This window comes from Diutina rugosa (genome assembly GCF_008704595.1).
Source record: "Diutina rugosa strain CBS 613 chromosome Unknown scaffold90_size21109, whole genome shotgun sequence".
Lineage (NCBI taxonomy): Eukaryota > Fungi > Ascomycota > Pichiomycetes > Serinales > Debaryomycetaceae > Diutina > Diutina rugosa.
Genome location: NW_022995096.1, coordinates 209 through 20,794, shown reverse-complemented (window position 1 = coordinate 20,794; position 20,586 = coordinate 209). Strand labels below are relative to the sequence as shown.

The window sequence follows — 20,586 nt, the reverse complement described above, 5'->3', positions numbered from 1 at the left end:
TCTTTTACCATACACCCCCACCCGACCCCCCATATACCCCCTTAATACCCCAATGAACGTGCTTCCCCGGAGACGAAATAACCAGGGGAACAACAACAATGCCGCGCCCGTCACCCCGCAGGCTCAACGTGTGGTGCTGGGCCACAGCAGCGGCGGGTGGCTGGGCAGCCGGGCGCCACTGGGGCTGACGGGACAACAGCGTTCACGCGTCCTCAGCCTGGTGGGGAGTGCTCCGCAACGTCCCGGGATGGTGGGTGCTTCGGGAGGTATCCCCCAACGGCGGGTGGCGCTGCTTATAAGCAATAACAGTGATGATTTTGACGACTCATTTGACAATATCCATTTCCAAGAAAACCGCAATGCTATCCTCCACAACTTCGAAGAATGGATCCGTATGGCCACCGATAACAAGATCAACCTGAAGAACACTTGGAGTTTGGGTTTGATTGAGTATTTCAGCGATATGAACGTGATTATGGACGATGGCAACCGCGTCAACTTCCAGAAGGCCAGTGCCACGTTGGACGGGTGTATGAAGATCTATACCAGTCGTGTCGATTCTGCAGCGTTCGAAACGGGTAAATTGCTTAGTGGTCTCGCTAAGAAGCCCATGCCTCAAGATGAAGACGACGCTGATGGCAGTGATGACGAAGATGCCGATGAAAACACCGATGAAGCTAAGAAAAGACCTCAAAAGAAAAAGGATAAAGGGCCGACGTTGGTAAAGGATTTTGATGCCATCAGGGTGAAGAAGCTCGAGCAGGAATTGAGCATTGATCCGTTGTTCAAGAAAGCCCTCGCCGAATTTGACGAAGGTGGGGCTAAGTCGCTTTTACTCAATACGTTGTCGATCGATAAGCACGGTCGAGTGGTGTTTTCCGCCACGCTGTCGAAAGAAGACGAGCAGTCTGCCGATGTCGTTGGTGAAGAGCCTGAAGACGAGGAGATGCCTGACGCCGAGGACCCTCCGCTTGACCCCCAAGGTGTCGACCGACTCAAGCAGATTCTCTTTAAGAACGGCGACTTGGACGAGCTTACACTTTGCCCCTCGTTCGGTGAATTTAAGCAGGCGATTGACGATTTCAGTCGGGCAAAGCTGATTCTTCTGGCGTTTAACGACAAGATCGAAGCCGCTAACCTTACGGTGAACCTTGAGAGACCTCCGGCGGCCCCCGAACCTTTGGCCAATGACCTTGAAGGCCAAGGTGGCGACGACTACGCTGGCTTCGACGACGCGGGGTTCCACGACGATGAGCCGCACCAGGACGCGTTTGACGATGAAGGGTTAGGTGACGCCCTCGATGTGCTCTTCAAGGAACCGGAAGAGCCCAACTACCAAGGGGTGGTGCTGTCGAAGAGTGCTGGTGTTGAGGATCGCGACTTGATGGTTTACTTTGACGAGCGTTTGAATGCTAACTGGCGGGGTCCCGAACACTGGAAAGTGGCCCTAATCAACGAAGCCCGGAGAAAAGCGGCTCAAAAGACTCAACCTACAACGGAGCTGACGCCAGGGTCTCGGGGCGTAACTCCCGTTCCCAAGCGTCAACCGCCGAAGCCGCTGATGATTGACTTCTTTGGGCCTGAGCCCGACGAAGACGAATTGTTCCGTCCGCCTCGACAAACCCCGCGGCCGAAAATGCCTCTCCACGCCACCGACACGTTGTTGCCTAATGATATTCGCTACAACTCCCAGCGGCTCACCAACTTGTTTACCAAGCCGCAGATGCTGATTCGTTTTGGTCGTAACCGTCCCAACCGCAGCCTGGAACCCGTACTCACCGACGAGCGGTACTTTGCTGAGCAATACGAAGCCCAGCGACAGGAGGAAGAGGATCGTGAGCGACAGCTTGCGGCGCTGTTCCACCAGGCGGAATACGAAGACTACAACCACGACTTTGACGACGGTATCGACTTCAACGATGTGTTGGCGGGAGCGCTGGAACCCGATAAACAAGACGAACACATTAATCCGATCACGCGTCGTAAGCGAGACATGATTACGTTTTCACGGGTGGCGAAGCGGGTGGATATCAAGCAATTGAAGGACAACATCTGGTACGGGATGAAGACCGAGGCGGTGCCGCTGACGCCGCCGCGAGCGCATCTGGAGGACGTCAACCCCCCGCCGATATTGGACAAGCCGTTGCGGTTCAACACTTTGGTGGACAAGGTGGCGAACATGTACGACCCGGAATCACGCAAGGACTTGTCCACCAGTTTCTACTTCATTTGCATGCTCCATTTGGCGAACGAACACGGGTTGGAGATCAAGTCGACCGACGACTTGGACGATCTCGAGATCACGGGTATCAAGATGGTGTGATGAGTATCAGGTGTTATTACTTTGGGTTTATTGGGTATTATTTTTACGGTTTAGCGAGTTAAGTTTATAATAGACGACGAGAAAAGGTAGGACTGGTGAGCATTGATGATTCGAGTCCATTTTTCTGACTCTGTCCAAATATACTCGAAGTTAGCGCGATCGCCAATAGTTAGGGCTAAAATGACAAAAAAAATCGGAGAAATAAATGTCCATGTTTCTTGGAATTTACTTGCCATTGAATCCATATACGATTGGTATTGATCAGATAGGTGATATTCTAAATTACTCGTACTGGTTTTGAAACGAAATCATTGCCATACATCAATTACGAGGCGTATCGCTGTATTCATTGATTTTGTGACTGCATTCACCATTTGTGTGTGCTTTTTTTTATCGGGGTTTGAGTAAGCGAAGATTAGCATAATGCGTGTGCATCGGGCAGACGGAGATGAGCCGCTACCGGCGGCATTGCCGTGGCCATCACCGCGGCGATTCCAGATATATAGAGGTGTAGCGATTACGATGGTTACGATGGTGGCGTACATTCTTTTCGTCATTATCATTAGTATTACTTTTTGATCACCTGGTTGATGGCGTCGGCCAAGTACTCGACGTTGGCGTCGTTGATCCCCGAGATGGAGAATCTCCCGTCGTCGGTGGCGTAGACGGAGAACTCGTCTCTCAACCGCTTCATCTGCTCGGGGTTCAACCCGGTGTAGACAAACATCCCTCTCTGCTTGAGCAAGTGGTCCCAGTTGTAGTTCAGCTTGTCCAAGTTGTCGTACAACTTTTGTCTGATGGTGTTCAACCGGCCAACGACCTTGTCCAAATCGGCCAACCATTCGTCCAACAACCCTTCGTTGAAGATAGTTTCGACGATCTTCGACCCGTGGATCGGGGGCGACGAGTAGATGGGGCGGATCAACTTCTTCAACTGCGATTCGATCGCCTTCAGCTGGTCGGCCAGCTCGGTGATGATGGAGATGGAACCGGTACGTTCACCGTACAAGCCCATGTTCTTGGCGAACGACTGGCAGAGAGCGAAGGTGGGGATCTTGTTCTCGACGGCCAACTCGGTCATGCGGCGGATGAGCGAGATGTCTTCGTAGGGGGAGCCCGAAGCGAACCCTTGGTAGGCCATGTCGATCAAGGGGAACAACTTCTTTTGCTGGATGATTTCGAGCACTTGTTCCCACTGGTCACCGGTCAAGTCCATACCGGTGGGGTTGTGGCAGCACGCGTGCAAAAGCACCACGGAGCCGTCGTCGGCCTTTTGGAGGGACAGCTTCAAGTTGGCGAAGTCCAAGTCGTTCTTGGAAGTGTCGTAGTAAGCGTAGTACTCGGGTTGGAGCCCAGCGTCGGTAAACACGGCGACGTGGTTGGCCCAGGTGGGTTTGGGGACATAGATCTTCTTCGAGTTGTAGAAGCGCGCGATGAAGTCGGCAATCACTCTCAACGACCCGGTACCGGAGATCGTCTGGGCGGTGACGATTCTGCCTTCGTCAATCAACTTCTTCCCGTTGGGGTCCTTGTTGGAGTTGTTGAAGATGAAGTTCTTGACGATATCCTGGAAGTTCTTGGACCCGGTGATGGCGGTGTACTCCTTTTCCTTCTCGTTGTCGTAGAGCTTCTTCTCGGCCTTCTTCACCGCGGGGAAGATGATGGGCTTACCGGTGTTGTCGCGGTAGGCGCCGACACCCAAGTTGATCTTGTTGGGGTTCTTGTCTTCCTTGAACGCCTCGGTGATCCCCAAGATCTTGTCGGGGGGGGCCAAGGGGATCTGGTGCCATTCTCTGAGGACGCTAGCAGTGGCGAATTGGCGACGAACGCTGTGTCTGTACATGGGGAAGGGGGAAAAGAGACGTGGGGCAGGGGAGGGCGGTCGAGGACGCTTTTATACTCGTGGCCCCTCTCTGCGAATTTTTCACCCTTGCAGGAGGGTGACTCCTCGACATATTTATGAGATGGGAGCGTGGTGGCGCCACAGGGAGAGAAACGGTTGAATTGGTGGCATATATATAAACGGTGTGTCTAGGTGTATGTGTCATTGGGTTTATCTAGCGGGTTTGCTCATTACTAACGGGGTATCGTCTCCATATTGGTGGTGCCGATTCGCGGCATTGGTAGTCATCTTCGGGTCGACGGATGCATATGATTCATCGCAATGCGTCCGTAAACAACCGTGCGCGAGACAGATGTGGAGACACTGACAGCAGTAACCAAACATACGCTTGGGCGTTGATGTTAGAACCAAACAGCGTATGTTTGGTCCACGTGTTTAGGTATATATTGTAGGGTTAAAGGGGGGCCAATTGAGGCGTTTTCCCCGTGGCATTGCCCCGCTTGTGGCGCTGAAAGTTCGGAACAACTCTCCCCGCCTTTGTCGGTTGCGGCTGTCCGTGAGCCGTTTTTTTTTCCCTCCCTCGCTGGCACGACCCCTCCTCCACACTGAGGCCTCGGTCACCGCGAGTAGAGTGCGACCCCGTTCGGAGCCGACAGCGGGGCCAGCGTGGGGTTGCGAAAAAAAAAAAACAGGTAGACCCATGTGACCCGCCAGCCCCCACTAGCCGCTAAGGCTGCTTTACAGGCTTTAGCTAGAAATTGGAAACATAGCTATAGACACTAGACAGAATGGAGCCGTGCCAGTTACCGGATGATGACCCACGGTAGCCTCTCGGGGGTGATTATCCGTTAGTTAACCACGGCCTTTTACCAGTGAGGTATTTAGCGGCTATAGGCGTTTCGCTTGGCCCGTTGAATTGTCTGGAGCCACTCTCCGAAGACTACCCTATTTCGCGTTCCTGCTGATTGTGCCAGTTTTCCCTTGAGGCATTTGTGGGAGAGGGGTAGCGAGGCGAGTGGGGTCCACCGGTAGTCAATGTTTACGTTCACAATTGACAGGAATAATCGTCAATGGGTCTACTCGTCAGCCTAGATTATCGTGTCATTGATTCATTGGACGATCATCATCAATTAGGGCTATCGCTATCGTCTAACCAAGCCACTTGTCGTGGCTCAGGCCATGGTCGCGTCAATGCTATTTTTGTACTCTATTAGTGTGTGGTATTAGCCGCCGAGCGTATCGTATATCAACTCATTCTCAGTAGCGAGTGTGGTAAACACTATAGATTGATTGTCGTATTCGATGCTTAGCTGTCCAAGATCTTTGCCATCGCATCCTCATCGTCGAGGTCAATGTCTTCGGAGTCGTCACCGTCTTTAGTAGTTGGGGACTTGTTGTCTTTTGACGACGCTTCCAGTGGCGGTTTGGCTCGCTTAGCAGCAGGAGCCGGCGGCGGCACCCGCCGTTTGCGGCTCATAAAGATCCCCAGCGCCTCTGTCAGTGGTGCCAGCGGTTTTGCCTGGTAATCGCGAGAGTTACCCTCACTAACTTCAGGAGTTCGTTTGCGGATCTCCGGCGTAGCTTTTCGTGAAGGCCCGTCGGCCCCCCACAGCGACCCTCTCATCTCTCGCGGTTCTGACGGCGGCATCGACTTAAGCGGTGTCGGCTCGGGGGTCGGGGTATCGCGGGCGATCGCCGCCGCCACTCCCCAGGTGGTTGGTTGAGGTTTTAACGGCTTGTAGCTGGTGACGGTAGGCGCCCGAGCCATCTTCTTAAACCGCTCTTTATCAATCTCATGACACTCCTCAAACTTAGGGAGCTGGTGCGGCTCGATCACCGCCGGCTCCGTAGTAAAGAACTTGTGCGATAACGCCTCCCGGGCGGTTATCCGCTTATGGGGGTCAAGTTTAAGCATCTGGCTCAAAAGCTCGACCCCATCCGGCGGCATAAGCTTGTCGAAGCGGGCCTCAAGTGTCCGCTTACACGTGAGCCCCACGTTGTAGCCAGCAGTGTTAGGGAGCTTTACCGCCCCGCTCCAGTCCGTAGGCGGTCCGCAGAGCTGGAATACCAATTGTACTTGGTGGGCGTCCAGCTTACCGACAAGTATCGGCTTGTGGGTGAACAACTCGCCAAATACACACCCGACGCCCCACATGTCCACCGCCGTAGTATACTTAACTTCACCAAGCAATAACTCCGGGGCTCGGTACCATCGAGTCATCACAAGACCAGTATAGGCGCGTTCGCCGCCGCCAGGACCAGTACCAACCCCCGGAGGTTTGCCGTGGTAAGTACGAGCAAGACCAAAATCGGCGATTTTCACCACCCCGTGGTCGTCAAGCAAAATATTAGCTGCTTTGATGTCACGGTGGAGGAAGTGCTGGTGGTGGAGGTAGTCGACGCCACAAAGTAGTTGTTTGAGGATACACTTGATATGGGGCAATTCGAGGTGGACTTTAGGGTTTTCCAATAGCCCAACGAGGTCGCTCAGCATGTAGGGCAGCACCGTGTAGAAGCAGCCGCGAGTGGTCACCAATTCCAGCGGGTTCAGCACCTTGGGCTCATCGTAGATCATGTCGATGATCTTGAGGACGTTGACGTGGTCTAGCCGTTTCAAGATGGTGATCTCGCGCATGGCGGTGATGGGGAACCCTTCCTTGGCGCTGTGGTTCAACAACTGCTTTAAAGCGACCATTCTCCCTTTGGAGTCTTTAGCTTTTTGCACCACGCCGAACGTGCCCTGGCCAAGCTTTGAGTACACGGTGTACTCCTTGAGGCGGCTCATCCGCTCGGTGGCGGTGATTGGTTGCACCTGTCGTTGTCGTAGCTGGGTCATTGGGAGGCGTTGGTCGGGGGAGGGGTGTGTGGTGGTGGTGGTAATGATGAATGACTCAGTCGCAATAAATGACGACGAAAACACAGTAAATTGGCAGGCACAGAAATGGAAGGAATGAAATATGAAATGGGAATTGAATTACTAGAAATTGCAATGGTCAAAGGAGAGATAGAACTGGTCACAATAAGCTTTCGGGGAGTAGCGTCTGTTTGGAAAAGTGTTGGGTAAGCTCCAATTTTTCAAGCGCGACTCCACCATAGGCCTTGAAATAGACAGTTTTATAAGTGATAAGTAGTTACTAGAAAACATCACATTAATTAGCTGGTAGCTATTTGGTTACAAAAGCAAAGCAATGGCGCCGGCGGCGATCGCTCCCACCATGGCGTCGGCCCCGTAGACAAAGTTACCGGCGCCGGTAGCGGTGCCGTTGGTGCCGTTGGGTCTGGCGGTTCCGGTGGCTGTGCCGGTGGTGGCGTTGCCGGGACCGGTGGCCCCGGGAGGCAATCTGGTGTCGGTTTCGGTGCCGGGCATGGTGTCGGTCTCGGTGGTTCTGTCGCCGCCACCAATAATGTCGGTACGGGTGTGGTTGCCGTTGACGGTGTCGGTAACGACAGTGTCGGTGCGGGTGCCGTTACCGATAATGTCGGTGCGCGTGTAGTTACCGGCACCAGTTCCGACGCCGGTAACGAGGCCGGTGCGAGTGTCGAGGAGGCCATCACCCACGCCACCATCGCCATGGTTGGGCGACGTCTGAATGGTCACCAACGTTTGCGTCACGTTAGGAGTAGCGTCGTCAGTGGCTGCTTCGGTGTTGGGCAGCTCAACGGGGGAGGCGGTGTTGACCCCCGTCACCAACGCCGTGACGGCTTCCGCCGCGACCGTCGGAGAGGGAGAGTCTTCCACGACAAACTCCTGGGTGATGGTGGTGGCGGCTCTGGCAAACGACGACAAGGCGATAACGAGCAAAGTGGACAACATGGTGAGGTTCTAAGGTGTGTGATAGGGGGTGGGGTGGACCCCGCGATTATATACCCCTCAGCGTGATCTTACGATTTCAGTATAGAGACTGTAGGGACTACAGTTACCACCTTGACTGGAAGTGAGAGCAATACTAATTTCAAAAGTTAAAAATAGTTGAGGGGGATCGCCTTAATTATTTTTTTCGTATCAGTGGTGAACTTTCCTCGTCGACTAAGAGTTTGAGGGAAGTGGGAAGATATTTGGGTCCGCCCTCGGCTGTGCTCTACAAATGAACCAGTTTCGAGGTAGCATCTTTTGTAGCCTAGTTCTAAGGAATAGAGTGCATTCCCTTTGATAGTAGGGGTACATTGTGAGCACACACAGCTTCAAAGAAGTGACAATTGGGGGGCGAAAAGGTTTGGATAGACATTGAGAACTTACCTCATGCATCCATCGCAATAGGACAGTACCTCCCCCTCTCTAGGATCACCCACACAAGCGTTTACTTGTCTGTGATTGCCAGCCTGCTCTACTTAGCCAATCGCATGGCCACAAATGAAGACTCAACAGTCATGTCTGGAGTGAAGCTGAGCGTATTGAGTGAATCGCATGAATCACAGTCCCTACAAACCTTCGTAGAGTTCCAGAACAAAAGAATAGTCTCAAGTAGGCACATAACCTTTAAGCTCAACTGGTTGTAACACACTTAGGTCGGTTTAGTAACTCTAACAAGAGGGGACAGATCTTAGCCAAGTTCACTGCTACAATCAAGTTTGAGTGATCATACCGCTCTCCCACTACGCTAGTTTAGGACATTCATCTAATGGCGTTTATTATGTCTTTAAGTCGTAAAAATTCGTTAAGCATTATCGTGGGTATTTTGGCGTTGGCGGCGGCGTTGTTTGCGCAACTGGCGGGCTTTTTTAACCCCGAAGCCGTCTTGTAACAACGACGACGTTTCTTCCAACTCCAACCCGGCGGTTTCCGGGTACAAGAAGAAGATGAACAAAAACGACACCGCGCACAACGCTGCAAATAAGGCGTAGGTCCCCGTGGGAGTAATGTTGACCAACATCGTCAAGAACGTCAGCGCAATCACCAACGACCCCGCCCAGTTGGTACAGGTGGCGTACATACCCCCTACCGAACGGACATTGACGTCGGAGAATAACTCGACACCTGTCCAAGCCGAAGTGCCGATACCGATGGCGTAGGAGCCGGCAAACATCACCATCATCATGATGATGACGATGCCCCAACCATGGATATTACCCGCGGCGATATCGACGGCATCGTCGTGGAAGGAGATGCCAATATAGTGGTAGGCAATGGCACTGACAATCATCGCCGCCATCATGATGGGAAGCGCCCAGAGGAGGATCCGGCGCCGACCAACAATGTCGATGATGCACATGGCAACGATAGTGAACACAAAGTTGGTGGCGGCGATGATGATTGACGTCGCGGTGGGGTTATCGAACCCGAGGGCTTCGAAGATGGTGGTGGAGAAATACATCAACGAATTGAACCCAGTAAATTGCTGGATGCCCTGTAAGCCACAGGCGAGGATGAGGGCGCGGAAGTTGGCCGGGTTGGTGTGGACGATGCGCACCGAGTTCCACGCCTGTTGCCAGGGGTTATCCCCCGGTACTTTCGAGTTCAGCGCCACCATCTCGTTGACTTGGGCTTCGACGAACGCCTCGGTGGGGTTCTTGTAGATTTTGCGCATCACTTGCTTGGCTTTGTCGAGGTTATGGTTCATGACGTAGAACCGGGGGGTATCGGGAAGGAACCAAAAGAGGACAAACTGGGTCACCGCGGGGACCATACACAACCCCACCGACACGCGCCACCCGTGTTTGACCGACTCGAGCCCCCAGTTGATGAAATAGGCCACTAATTGACCACCAGTGATCATGATCCCGTTGACGACAATAAGCCGACCCCGGTACTTGGCGGGGGCTAGCTCCGAGATCATCAACGGGGCGATAAGCAGGGCACAGCCCACACCCCACCCCATGACAAACCGGCCAGCAATCATCGTCCACACCGTTTTCGCCGCTAACTGAATAATGGTACCAACGACAAAGATCACGTTCAGCACTAAGAGAACGCCGCGGCGACCAATGGCATTGGCCAGCATCCCGCCTAGCACGGCGCCCAAAAGCGCTCCCAACAGCGTCGCCAGCGTGATGAATTCTTTATCGCCATTGGTGAGGTAGCGGTGGGACAAGTCGTCCTTCACTTGCACCAACGCCGCCGAAATGTAACCGGTATCGTAGCCAAACATGAACCCCAGGATCAGAGCACACACCGCAAGCAACGCCACCATGTAACTGGGGCTGGGGATGGCGGTGGCGGCGGGTTCCGCCAGCAGCACCAGCGAGGGGACGTCGACGACGCTGGTGGCCTCGAACGCCTTTACGTCCAGAGCGTCGGTGCTGGGAGGGGGCAGCGGGGACCGTAGGTCGCGAGACATCGGCAGGAGAAGCGGTATTTGGGCGTCTTCGGCGGGCATGGGGGGCGGTATATGTAGGGCGTTGAGCTAGTGTGATGGTTGGCAAGGTTATGTGCAGGCCGGCGGGGTCGCGCCACTGTGTGCAGGCTCGGCGAAGTTGTACATTGACCGCTGAATATGGCCACAACACTACCGAGTTATTGCAGTAACAATTGGATCAGATCGCCTCAGTGGTTACTGTCTGTGATGCTAGTGTGTTTGGTAGTTGACCCCAGACCGGTTATAGTCTCCCGTTTGGCTGGATTCGCCGATAAAGCTGTGCCGTACCTTCCGGGGACGTGCCGTGGCATCGCGGCGAAATTCGGCGAAACCTGCATGACGTCGGCAAAACTTTTCTTGCCAACAAAACGGCGCTAATACGAAGGAGGGGGAGAATCACAGGAAGACAATGGGTAGTAGTCCATGCCGGTGCTCTGTATAAATGTTGACCCAATGTTTCAAAACTGTTACCACGCCACCTATACCTCTTTCCACACTCGTCTTTTACAGCAGGCGAAGGCACGGTTGCGGGAGGGTGTTTGCTAGCGCGTCTTTGCCCTAATCCAGCAAAGGAGGCCTAGACCGCGCCTTGGCCCGCACATGTTTTTCCGAGCGCAAACGGGAAGGATGAAGCCGTATGGGAAGCAATACAACCATGGCAAGCACACCGACACCCACCAGTTAAGCTATACTACAAATGGGGTGGATCAAATTACGGTCAAATCAGATGTATTAATTTATTTGTTATCACTGCGTCATAAGCCTACGTCACAGGTTCGGCGACATTGCTTTGTTCCCCGCGATTACGCACGGCTCCATTGGGGCGTTTTCGTTTGATCTCGGCGTAAGATGTACTTTGAATGGGTACGGCTCAAATGACGTAGCACTGGGGGAGGCGTTGGTGGCAAACGGATCCAACCCCATTTTGAACTTAGTATCGTGAGGGTGGTCAATTGCGAACGTATCCAACACTCTCACCGTGGCCCACCACATCATTCTCGACGCCATGATTTTACCCAGACAGCTTCTCAGCCCCGTGCCGAACCCGTAGTGACGCAAGCTGGCGTCGTCGAGCCACCTCTGAGGGTCGAATTCATCGGCATTGGCGTAGCGCTTGCGGTCGTGGTTGGCAGTGTAGGCGTTCATCAACAATTTCGTGTTTGGCGGGATCCTGCCAATAGGCCCCGTAGTTTGCCGAGGTAACGCTAACGGAAGCACGGAAAACAGTCTGAGGGTTTCCTGGATCAACGCCATTACCACCACCCCTTGGCGGTAGTCTCTCACCCCACTGATTTTGCTTGAAATCTCGTCGTAGGCCCGGGCCTGCCATTGCCGATGGTACCCCATTTGTCCCAATAAGTGGCACATCAAAAGCGGAGTGTTATCAAGCCCGGCACTCACTAACAGAAGACAACAGCTAGACACTTGGGCCATGCTTAAATTCCGGTCGAGCAACTGGCCCACCACCGAGTCCGATCTCTCATTGACGTGGAGAAGCATATCCTTCATAAGCATGTCCATATACTTCCCTCTCCGTTGGATCCATCTCGCCGCTTGCGATCCGGGGAACCAGTTACGCCACAGCAACGGGGCCCGGATCCTCATGATCGCCTGTTCAGTGGTGATGATGTCGTCAATCAACCCGGGAAACTTGGTATCGGCATCGATGCCGTAGCCAAGGGCAAGCACGATGCGAAGGTGCCACCGTTTGAACAACAATAACGGATCCACATCGTCATCAACGTATTCCATCAATTGCCCAACCAATTTATTGGTTTCAGCGGTGACAACATCGACAAATTGAGGAGAACTGACGGCAATGGCGTGTAAAATCAGCTCAAAGTGACGCTTAGTAGCACTAAGCTCGGTACTATGAGGTGTCGACCCCACCGTAAACCCGGGAACCATCAGCACCGACGAGAACACCGGCAGCAGCCATCTCAGGTTCAGCTTGGAGGCATTGGATACCCACAACCGGTGCACTTCCTCGTCGGTCAACGCCACCACAATCCACAGGAACCCAACTTTAACTTGGATTAACCCGTGGTGTTTAGCCCATTTTTGCAAAGTCTTCGCCGGGTTCTTTTGGAGCCAGAAAAGCGTGCCAAATGGAGGCCACCCGTAGAAAGTGGGGACATTGGCTAGTGGAGGTCGAGGGAAGTACCAGCAGTCGCAGATGATGGCCAAGGCAATGGCCACTAATGCGTAGATCATGATCTAAGAAACTGTTTAAAGGGGGTTGTCGTGTGTTTATATTAACAGGTTATGGTTCGGCAGAGTATGGCATATTTTCTCAGCTTTTACTCTGGGTGAGACAAATTGCAACGTTGCCAAAAATGAAAGCCAGCCTGATTGGAGTTAAGGACCACTTTGTAATCAGGGTTTCAGGTGGAGGATGGCAGTTTTGCTTCAGATTTTACCATCACCGGCGTGTATACTGAGCACCCACTGAAAATATGGGCGAGCCAGTCGAGTCCCGTAAGGTAAAGCCCACACTCACAGACACCGACAGAGTCATCCATCAGCAGCAAGTGAGTCAACCGAGTAACCTTAAGGGTAGCAAACTCGAAATGGGTATACAAGTGTCGGCGGAAATGAGAGATTTTAGCATACTCGTGGTTCACGCCGCAGCGGGGCAGGGGACACTTGTATGGCTTGGGGATCTTCGCAAGCACTAGGTTTCTCAAGCGATTGCCTCGAGTTGTACCGGTCTCAACCAGAGAGCCTTTGTTTAAGGTGGTAGACACCCCCGGAGTCGGTAATTGGGGCGTGGGCTCCTTAGGGCGGTGAGCCAGGATAGAGGGCTTAGGTGGTTGAGAAACCGGGACCTGTAATTCATCCAGGGGCAGATGAGATTCGTAGACCTGAAAGTCGTTTGGTTCCTCCTCTGGTTCTTCCTTTACTTTAGGTAATTGCGGCGAGGTAAACGTCGATTGCGAGACCTGACCCACACCGCCAAACACGGAAGAAACCGTGGGGATTGGCGTATCCTGGCGTGTGTCCAGTGATGGCGGTGACGGCGCCCACAATCTCTGCACTGGGTGAGTCTGTTGCACTGGAGCTGACGGTACTAAAGGCAGCGACGGCGGCGACTGATGCCGGTGTTCTCCAAACGATGATATTGGCACACGTCCCACTGGTGTCGGCGTATCCCAATTTAACGGCGAGTAGATGTCGAGGGTGGCTCTAGCAGTCCTGGCCTGTCCAGCTTGTTGGGAGGCAGGCGAAGAGAACGCTTCAGCGTTAGCCGGGTCAGCTTGGAACCATTGTTCAAAGAACGACCCAGGAGTAGACAGCGGTGTCGGCAGGTGTTTGGGTTCGAATACCAAAGGGTCGGCGAAATGACGGGAGATCAGGTGGAACCGCTCAGCGTCAGTAATGGTGACCAGGTCGAGAATATCGACGGAGTTTTCTGCTGCCGCTGCACGCGTAGTCCAGAGGTGTTTGTTGTTGTCAGCTTCGTGGTCATTGTCGTTTGTTTCTTCGTGGAGAGGAGCTTCACGGCTGTACGAGGGGTTGACGTTCTCTTCCATCGTCGCCGATTCTCAGGTAGCGATCTGATGGCTACCAATATTTGGTATTTGGTGACTTCTATAGAGCATTATTGGTGATCTGATGGCACTATCCGTGATAGTTTACGGCAGTTTGTGTGGTGGTTTGTACTGCACCTAACATGTGGCACCATAGTTCAAATAGGGGGTAGACAAATGAGCCAAAAAACGCAGCTGTGATCTCGAAAATAACCGTCAATCTGCCAAGAATAATCTGAGGATCACCAATATCAATGGTTTATGGTGGTGTAAAATGCCTCGGAGTAAAATGGCGCGGCTCACCGTATTCGTATTTGTCCCTCCTGATCTCGCGGTGCGATTACCTCAGCGTGCGTCGCCCGTACCCCTCACTACCCCAGATTTCGTGAGCGAATAATTGCGACAATTATGGTTCCCACGGAGTCGGTAGCCTGGGCTCAAATGCCAACACTCCGTGATCGGTGGACTCTACCATCTTTTACCATCAATATAACCCTAATTTACCAATAATTTACCACTAATTTTCGCCATTGACAAGGGTCTACCCCCTTGTTTTTCCGCGTGGTTTTTAAATCTCCTTCTGGCGACTAACTACAATGAAATTACCAGTGCATCATCCCCTGAGAACTGGCGACACTGACCCCACACAAATAGGTATTTAATACCCGAAAGAAAATGGCTCGGATGCCAAAAAAACTATATAAACCACTTCAATTACTCCCTCTATTTCCTCATCACAAACAACTACTACTACTACAACAACAACAATGGCTAAGGGCAAGGTTTTATTGGTTCTCTACGAGGGCAAGGACTCCGCCAAGGAGGAACCGAGATTGTTGGGGTGCATTGAGAACGAGTTGGGCATCCGCAAGCTTGTCGAGGACGCCGGGTACGAGTTGGTGACCACCACCAACAAGGACCCCGAACCCACTTCGCAGGTGGACAAGGAGTTGGCCGACACCGAGATCATCATCACCACGCCGTTCTACCCGGCCTACGTCACCGCGTCGAGAATTGCCAAGGCGCCCAAGCTCAAGATGTGCATCACCGCCGGTGTCGGCTCCGACCACGTCGACTTGGACGCCGCCAACAAGCGCAACATCTCCGTGCTTGAAGTCACCGGCTCCAACGTGCAATCGGTGGCCGAGCACGTGATGATGACCATTTTGGTGTTCATCCGAAACTTCATCCCCTCCCACCAGATGGCCGTCGGGGGTGGCTGGGACATCGCCGCCTGTGCCAAGCACGAGTACGACTTGGAAGGCAAGGTGGTGGCCACCGTGGGCGCCGGGAGAATCGGCTACCGCGTCCTCGAACGCTTGGTGGCGTTCAACCCGAAGAAGTTGTTGTACTACGACTACCAGCCTCTCCCTCAAGAAGCCGTCGACAAGTTGAACCAGGCGTCGAAGTTGTTCAACGGCACCGACAACATCGTCGAACGGGTGGAAAACTTGGAGGACATGGTCGCCGAAGCCGATATCGTCACCATCAACTGTCCCTTGCATGCTCAATCCAAAGGGTTGTTCAACAAGCAGTTGATCTCGAAGATGAAGCCCACCGCTTACTTGGTCAACACTGCTCGCGGGGCGATCTGTGTCGCCGAGGACGTCGCCGAAGCCGTCAAGAACGGTACCATTGCTGGCTACGGTGGTGACGTGTGGAACGTGCAACCGGCTCCCGACAACCACCCGTGGAGATCGATGGACAACTCGTGGCACGGGGGCAACGCCATGACCCCTCACATCTCGGGGACGTCGTTGGATGCTCAAAAGAGATACGCCGACGGCGTCAAGCAGATCTTGACGGCGTACTTCACCGGTAAGCACGACTACCGTCCTCAGGACGTCATTGTCATCAACGGTGACTACGCCACCAAGTCGTACGGCCAAAGAAAGTAGGCCCCTCTATGTGTATGAATTGATGTATCAGCAATAATCAACTGTAGCATTATACCATTGGTGAACCCTTGGATATCGCCCGATGTCAGCTGGTTCAAAATGTTTCTGATGTCTTATGCCCCCAAAGACAAAATCACATCGTCGGCATCGACGTTAGCAGAGTTGATCTGAATACTAGAGCAAGCTTGGATGCCATCCACTTCTGAGACCAGTAGCACCCGTTAAGTCGAGCATGCAGAAATCGTTTCAAATAGTTCGCTCATTGATGGTGTTGTTCATTGGTAGTTTTTCCATCTCTGGTCAATTGGTATGCCCATGATCATTGTCGGCGCTGGAGTGGCCAGTGAGTTCTGCTTTGTCGCACCATGATATCGAAAATAGCTGTGGGTGATAACTAGAATATAAGAGGTTTACCACGTGCAATAATAATATCCTTGTTGAGGACGAATGTATCAGCTACGATCCATTAACGTATGCATAAACAATTAAATTTGATAATGATCATGGTCGCTACGACCGGTGGCTCCCCAAGAGCGAGTACCACATTGGCTTCAACCAGTACCCTCCGAACTTTCCTTGTTCCACCACTTGACTTTGTTCCAACCAGTGCATCACGTCAAAGAAGTCCTTGTACCCCAATAACGGCTGAAGCTTGGCGAAGAGCGCTGGCGGGAGCACCCCGGGACGGAAGCACACGTAGTAGACAACAGCAGTGACGATCTGCCGCCACAAGCTGCTCTTGACATTACCCTGAAGGTCAAGCCAAATGTGCAGCCCCACCGGACCCGTGGGTACGGGGACGTAGCGCACGGCATCGGTCTGGGGAGGGTCTCTCGCCAACATCACCAAGTCACACTCCAAGTTCAGCTTATCGATACTACGCAGCTCGTAGCCGGAAAAGGTGTACTCCTGGTCGACGTGGATGAGGCTGACGTCGTGATTCAGAGCCCACGAAAGCGCCGCGATCATGTGGCCGTTTTTGATTGCTTGCGACAACAAGAGGCCGTTCTCGCCGTCAAACACCAGGCGAGCGGCCTCGGCGAAGTCGGTGGCGTCGCGAAGCATCTCGGCGTCCATATACTTCAACAGGACGGGGGCCCTCACTCTATCGGTTAAGTGGAATTTAACGATGGCGTTAGGGTCTTCGTGGAAAATCAACTCTTTCTCTTCGATCATCTTTTCTGTAACCCGTTTAAGACGGTCTTCACTGACGTTATTAAGCACTTTCTTCGCCGCGTACTGGTCGTAGTTGGCTTCGGGTACCGTATAGATCGCCTTAATCGCCGTTCTCACCGCTTCGTCAGGGTCAGGCACGATGGGACGAGCTTTAGTCACCACGAAGGGGTGGCTGGCCAAAAAGTGTTCCTTTTGCGGTCTCAGGGTATCCTCCAATAAGTCAACCACGTCCTTATTTTGCCCCGGAGTACGCATGAGCGCATACAGCTTACTGTTCTCGTCGAAGGTGGCGAATAACGGCATGGACTCGTCAAGCACGTCGTCGTCGGCTTCCTGGGCCCCCGTGATCAGATCGTTCCACACGTCGAGGAAAAACTGTAAGTTTTTCACCCCCAATTCCAAATCCTCAGTGGTAACTACCCCTTCCTGGATGCGGTCGAGGAGGATCCGTTGAAACTCTTCCTGTCCCTTCATCACCGCTTTCAACCCGCCAAACTGGACCCGCACTTTGTTCCACACCAGCTTCGCCAGCTCGGCGTTGGTGATGACGGAGTGGCCAGCAAACACCTGGGCAATAGCATCAAAGTCGATCCCCCACGGTAAGAGCGACCGGCACGCCACCACCGCCCGATACAACACGTTGGCTTCGTCTCGGGGGATATTGACGCGACGGCGAGCCGCGCGTTCCGTACGCACCTTCGGTTTACCCAGCGATGACCGACCAGCCTTAGAATTAGCCGAAGAACCGGAGGCATTGGCAGGGTCCCGAGCCTTGGCGGCGGCAGCAGCACCTTTGCGTGATTTGAGTGCTTCAAGACGACTTTCACGCTTCTCGCTAGTGATGCGGCGTTGCTCGACGAGTGCCCGCTGTCTTTCGCGTTGCATGTGCACTCTTGACGCCTCTTCATTGGTAAACAACTTCACTTCCTGTTTCACCACTTGCCGCTCCATATGTTTAAGTTTGCCATGCCCATAGGCACGAGACCCTCGTTCTCTCACTTCTTCAAGGACTGCTTCCAGCGGCCGCCCGTCGACGAGAACCAAAAGCTTACGCTTGATTCTACCTCCCGTCAGCCCCACCAAAATGTCTTCAGCGGTTAACTTGCCACTGGTAATAAGCACCGAGATATCCCGGGCAATCGTCTTGTTATCAATCATCGTCGTCAGCTCAAGCCTTTCGTCCAAGTCCCGACGCAATTTGGCACTGGTGTACTCAGCCCCCCCGCGTTCGCGGATCAAATCAAGTAACGCCTGTTGCCGTTTCACCCCACGAAGCGAGCCGGCCATGGCGGGGGCGTGTTTTCTGATCTGTGAGGTTTCACCCGACGATTTCTTAAACGCTTTGAGTGACTTGGCATCCACTTGAGGCAAAAACCCAGTGACTTTTCTGATCTCAATATCCGGTGACTCTTCCTTAGCCGGAGTCTTTGTTGGAGACTTAGTTGATGATGACTTAGCTGACAGCCTAGCTGGCGGTGCCTTTACTTTAGGTTTTGGCTTGGCCTTAAATGATTCCTCAATCAAATCATCATCGTCGTCGTCATCGTCATCAACATCCATTTTATCGTCGTCATCGTCCAAGACATCATCGTTACCGTCGACGTACTCTTCATGTTTAGAGTCGTCGTCGTCATCGTCCATCACGAGGAGCAGAGTGTCGATGCGGTTGGTGCGTTTGCGGCGACGAGGGGTGAGCACGTCCTCTTCTTCCTCGGCGTTGTTAATAGCAACCGCAGCCGCTGCTGCTTGTTCGGCTTGTTGCCACGCTTCGTCAAGGGGAGCGGTAGTTACCGGGTCACTAACGTCGATAATCAGGTCTTCAACAACGGGGTGTTTGCGAGGACGACCACGTTTTCTCGGGGGGTCGCCCGGTTCCAGTTTCGCTCGTTTTTGTGACGGTTTAGGTGGGGCCAGCGGGTCCTTAGGAGGACGACCCCGCCGTTTCGCCACCACAAATTCGCCGCCGGGAGCTTTAGATAACCCACCGGCAAGCCGCTTCTCGATATCGGCCAACAGCCCCTTAAGCTTCACTGGTCGTTCCTGATTGGCGATCTTTGCCGATACTTTCTTATACGGCTTCACTGACTTGGGTTTATCCGGGTACTGGGGCATTGTGTAGTAGCGGTAGAACTTAAATTTCCCATCAAAATCGTAGGTTCTCACCACCGCGTGGTCGTCATAAGGGTCGTCTGGGTGGGGTTTAAGCGGCGAAAGCACCTGCTTTTCATCGATGACATAGCCACTAAACAGGTCCAACAACCGGGCTAATGGACGGAACAGCAGCTGGCCCATGAGGGTACGGATCACCTCCTTGGCGGGGACCCCCGTGCTGTGGCTTTTCTCGATCTGGTGGTAGATTTGACTGCATATCGGGTACACATGGTTAATCCGCGGAAGCACGGGGGGAGTCGAGAGCTGTTCGTCGACACCCAACGCTTCTTCGTCCTCTTCCACTACGTCATCCTCAAAGTCAATATCGTAGGTATCGGATTTGGGCAATTCTTTTAATAACCGCAAGCAGTATAATTGACGAGAAGTGTCGTCGCCTTCCACGCCCGAGTCAATTTCCACAACACACTTTTCGATATACCCTCGCTGGGTCAAGTAGTTGACGTTGGACCCGAAAAACTTCTGGAGGCCAATCAGTTCCGTCATGCCTAGTTCCAATTTAAGGTCACGGAACCCTCTGATTTTGTTCGGGGCGATGCGGAGCTTCTCAATAAGAAGCTCTTTGAACTTTTTACTATTGCGTTCACGCAACGCGTCTTCCAGTTTCATCGTCTCTTCCATCTTCTGGGGGACAAATTTGGTATGGATACACACGTTAGTCTGTTGGCGAGACTTCAGCTCGTAAAAGCGACGGCGAATGATGAGCCCCATATCGGTGAGCTTTTTAAACCGTACCGGAAGTGACCGAGGATCTTGGCCCGTCTCTTTACAGAGGTCCAGAGACGAAATACCTTCGGGACCATGGGCGGCAATAGTCATCAATAACTCGTAGGGTTTCTCGCCCATGTGGCCTCTGATCTTCTTACTGGGACGTAAACCGGTTAAGTAACGCCATTGAGTCTCGGCTGTCGGCAATACCCGGATTAATGACTCGGCATCGGTGGCAGAAACATTACCGCCAATGCCACTCAATTGTTGAGCATATTGAGGCATGATGTGGAGCACGGTACCTTCGGCATCGACAAGATACAATTGCACGTCTTCGTCGCTGAAAAAGAGCCACTGCCAGATCATTTGTTTGGTATCATCGGAGACGGCGTCGACGCCGAGCTTGGGGAGGACGGTGGCCCACATGTCGGCTAGCGACGCGCCCAGGGGGCCTGAGAACGACACTGCCTCCAACACATGACTGACGAGTTCAGCCGGGGGACTGACAATCGTCATATTTGGGGTGACAGAGAATAATGTGCTTTGAGGGCGATGGGAGTCGAAATCGCGATTGACGCTTCGGGTGGGAGATATCTGTCGCGTTAAGTGTGTGTGTGTGAGCAACGCAGAAAAACAAAAAAAAAAA

General features: G+C 53.1%; 9 protein-coding genes across 9 annotated transcripts; 2 read left to right on the top strand and 7 right to left on the bottom strand. All coding sequences in view use genetic code 12, as the record gives it.

Moving 5' to 3' along the window:
- Positions 1–247: 247 nt before the first annotated feature.
- BRN1 (condensin subunit) lies at positions 248–2,323 on the top strand (the record flags this gene model as incomplete). The annotated part of the gene is made up of 1 exon (XM_034154011.1): positions 248–2,323. The coding sequence occupies one exon, from the start codon at positions 248–250 to the stop codon at positions 2,321–2,323; it is 2,076 nt and encodes a 691-aa protein (XP_034013744.1).
- A 568-nt stretch (positions 2,324–2,891) lies between these two features.
- AAT1 (aspartate transaminase) lies at positions 2,892–4,166 on the bottom strand (the record flags this gene model as incomplete). Its single annotated transcript, XM_034154010.1, has 1 exon — positions 2,892–4,166. One exon carries the CDS (start codon positions 4,164–4,166, stop codon positions 2,892–2,894), a length of 1,275 nt encoding a protein of 424 aa, XP_034013743.1.
- Positions 4,167–5,472: 1,306 nt separating this feature from the next.
- Positions 5,473–7,002, bottom strand: CRK1 (cyclin-dependent serine/threonine protein kinase; the record flags this gene model as incomplete). The annotated part of the gene is made up of 1 exon (XM_034154009.1): positions 5,473–7,002. The coding sequence occupies one exon, from the start codon at positions 7,000–7,002 to the stop codon at positions 5,473–5,475; it is 1,530 nt and encodes a 509-aa protein (XP_034013742.1).
- Positions 7,003–7,338: 336 nt separating this feature from the next.
- Positions 7,339–7,980, bottom strand: DIURU_001462 (uncharacterized protein; the record flags this gene model as incomplete). The annotated part of the gene is made up of 1 exon (XM_034154008.1): positions 7,339–7,980. One exon carries the CDS (start codon positions 7,978–7,980, stop codon positions 7,339–7,341), a length of 642 nt encoding a protein of 213 aa, XP_034013741.1.
- An 841-nt stretch (positions 7,981–8,821) lies between these two features.
- Positions 8,822–10,480, bottom strand: ITR1 (myo-inositol transporter; the record flags this gene model as incomplete). The annotated part of the gene is made up of 1 exon (XM_034154007.1): positions 8,822–10,480. One exon carries the CDS (start codon positions 10,478–10,480, stop codon positions 8,822–8,824), a length of 1,659 nt encoding a protein of 552 aa, XP_034013740.1.
- Positions 10,481–11,227: 747 nt separating this feature from the next.
- On the bottom strand, positions 11,228–12,673 carry DIURU_001460 (uncharacterized protein; the record flags this gene model as incomplete). The annotated part of the gene is made up of 1 exon (XM_034154006.1): positions 11,228–12,673. One exon carries the CDS (start codon positions 12,671–12,673, stop codon positions 11,228–11,230), a length of 1,446 nt encoding a protein of 481 aa, XP_034013739.1.
- A 170-nt stretch (positions 12,674–12,843) lies between these two features.
- Positions 12,844–13,992, bottom strand: DIURU_001459 (uncharacterized protein; the record flags this gene model as incomplete). The annotated part of the gene is made up of 1 exon (XM_034154004.1): positions 12,844–13,992. The coding sequence occupies one exon, from the start codon at positions 13,990–13,992 to the stop codon at positions 12,844–12,846; it is 1,149 nt and encodes a 382-aa protein (XP_034013738.1).
- A 764-nt stretch (positions 13,993–14,756) lies between these two features.
- On the top strand, positions 14,757–15,887 carry DIURU_001458 (uncharacterized protein; the record flags this gene model as incomplete). The annotated part of the gene is made up of 1 exon (XM_034154003.1): positions 14,757–15,887. One exon carries the CDS (start codon positions 14,757–14,759, stop codon positions 15,885–15,887), a length of 1,131 nt encoding a protein of 376 aa, XP_034013737.1.
- Positions 15,888–16,397: 510 nt separating this feature from the next.
- On the bottom strand, positions 16,398–20,366 carry DIURU_001457 (transcription factor TFIIIC subunit; the record flags this gene model as incomplete). The annotated part of the gene is made up of 1 exon (XM_034154002.1): positions 16,398–20,366. The coding sequence occupies one exon, from the start codon at positions 20,364–20,366 to the stop codon at positions 16,398–16,400; it is 3,969 nt and encodes a 1,322-aa protein (XP_034013736.1).
- Between the last annotated feature and the right edge of the window lie 220 nt (positions 20,367–20,586).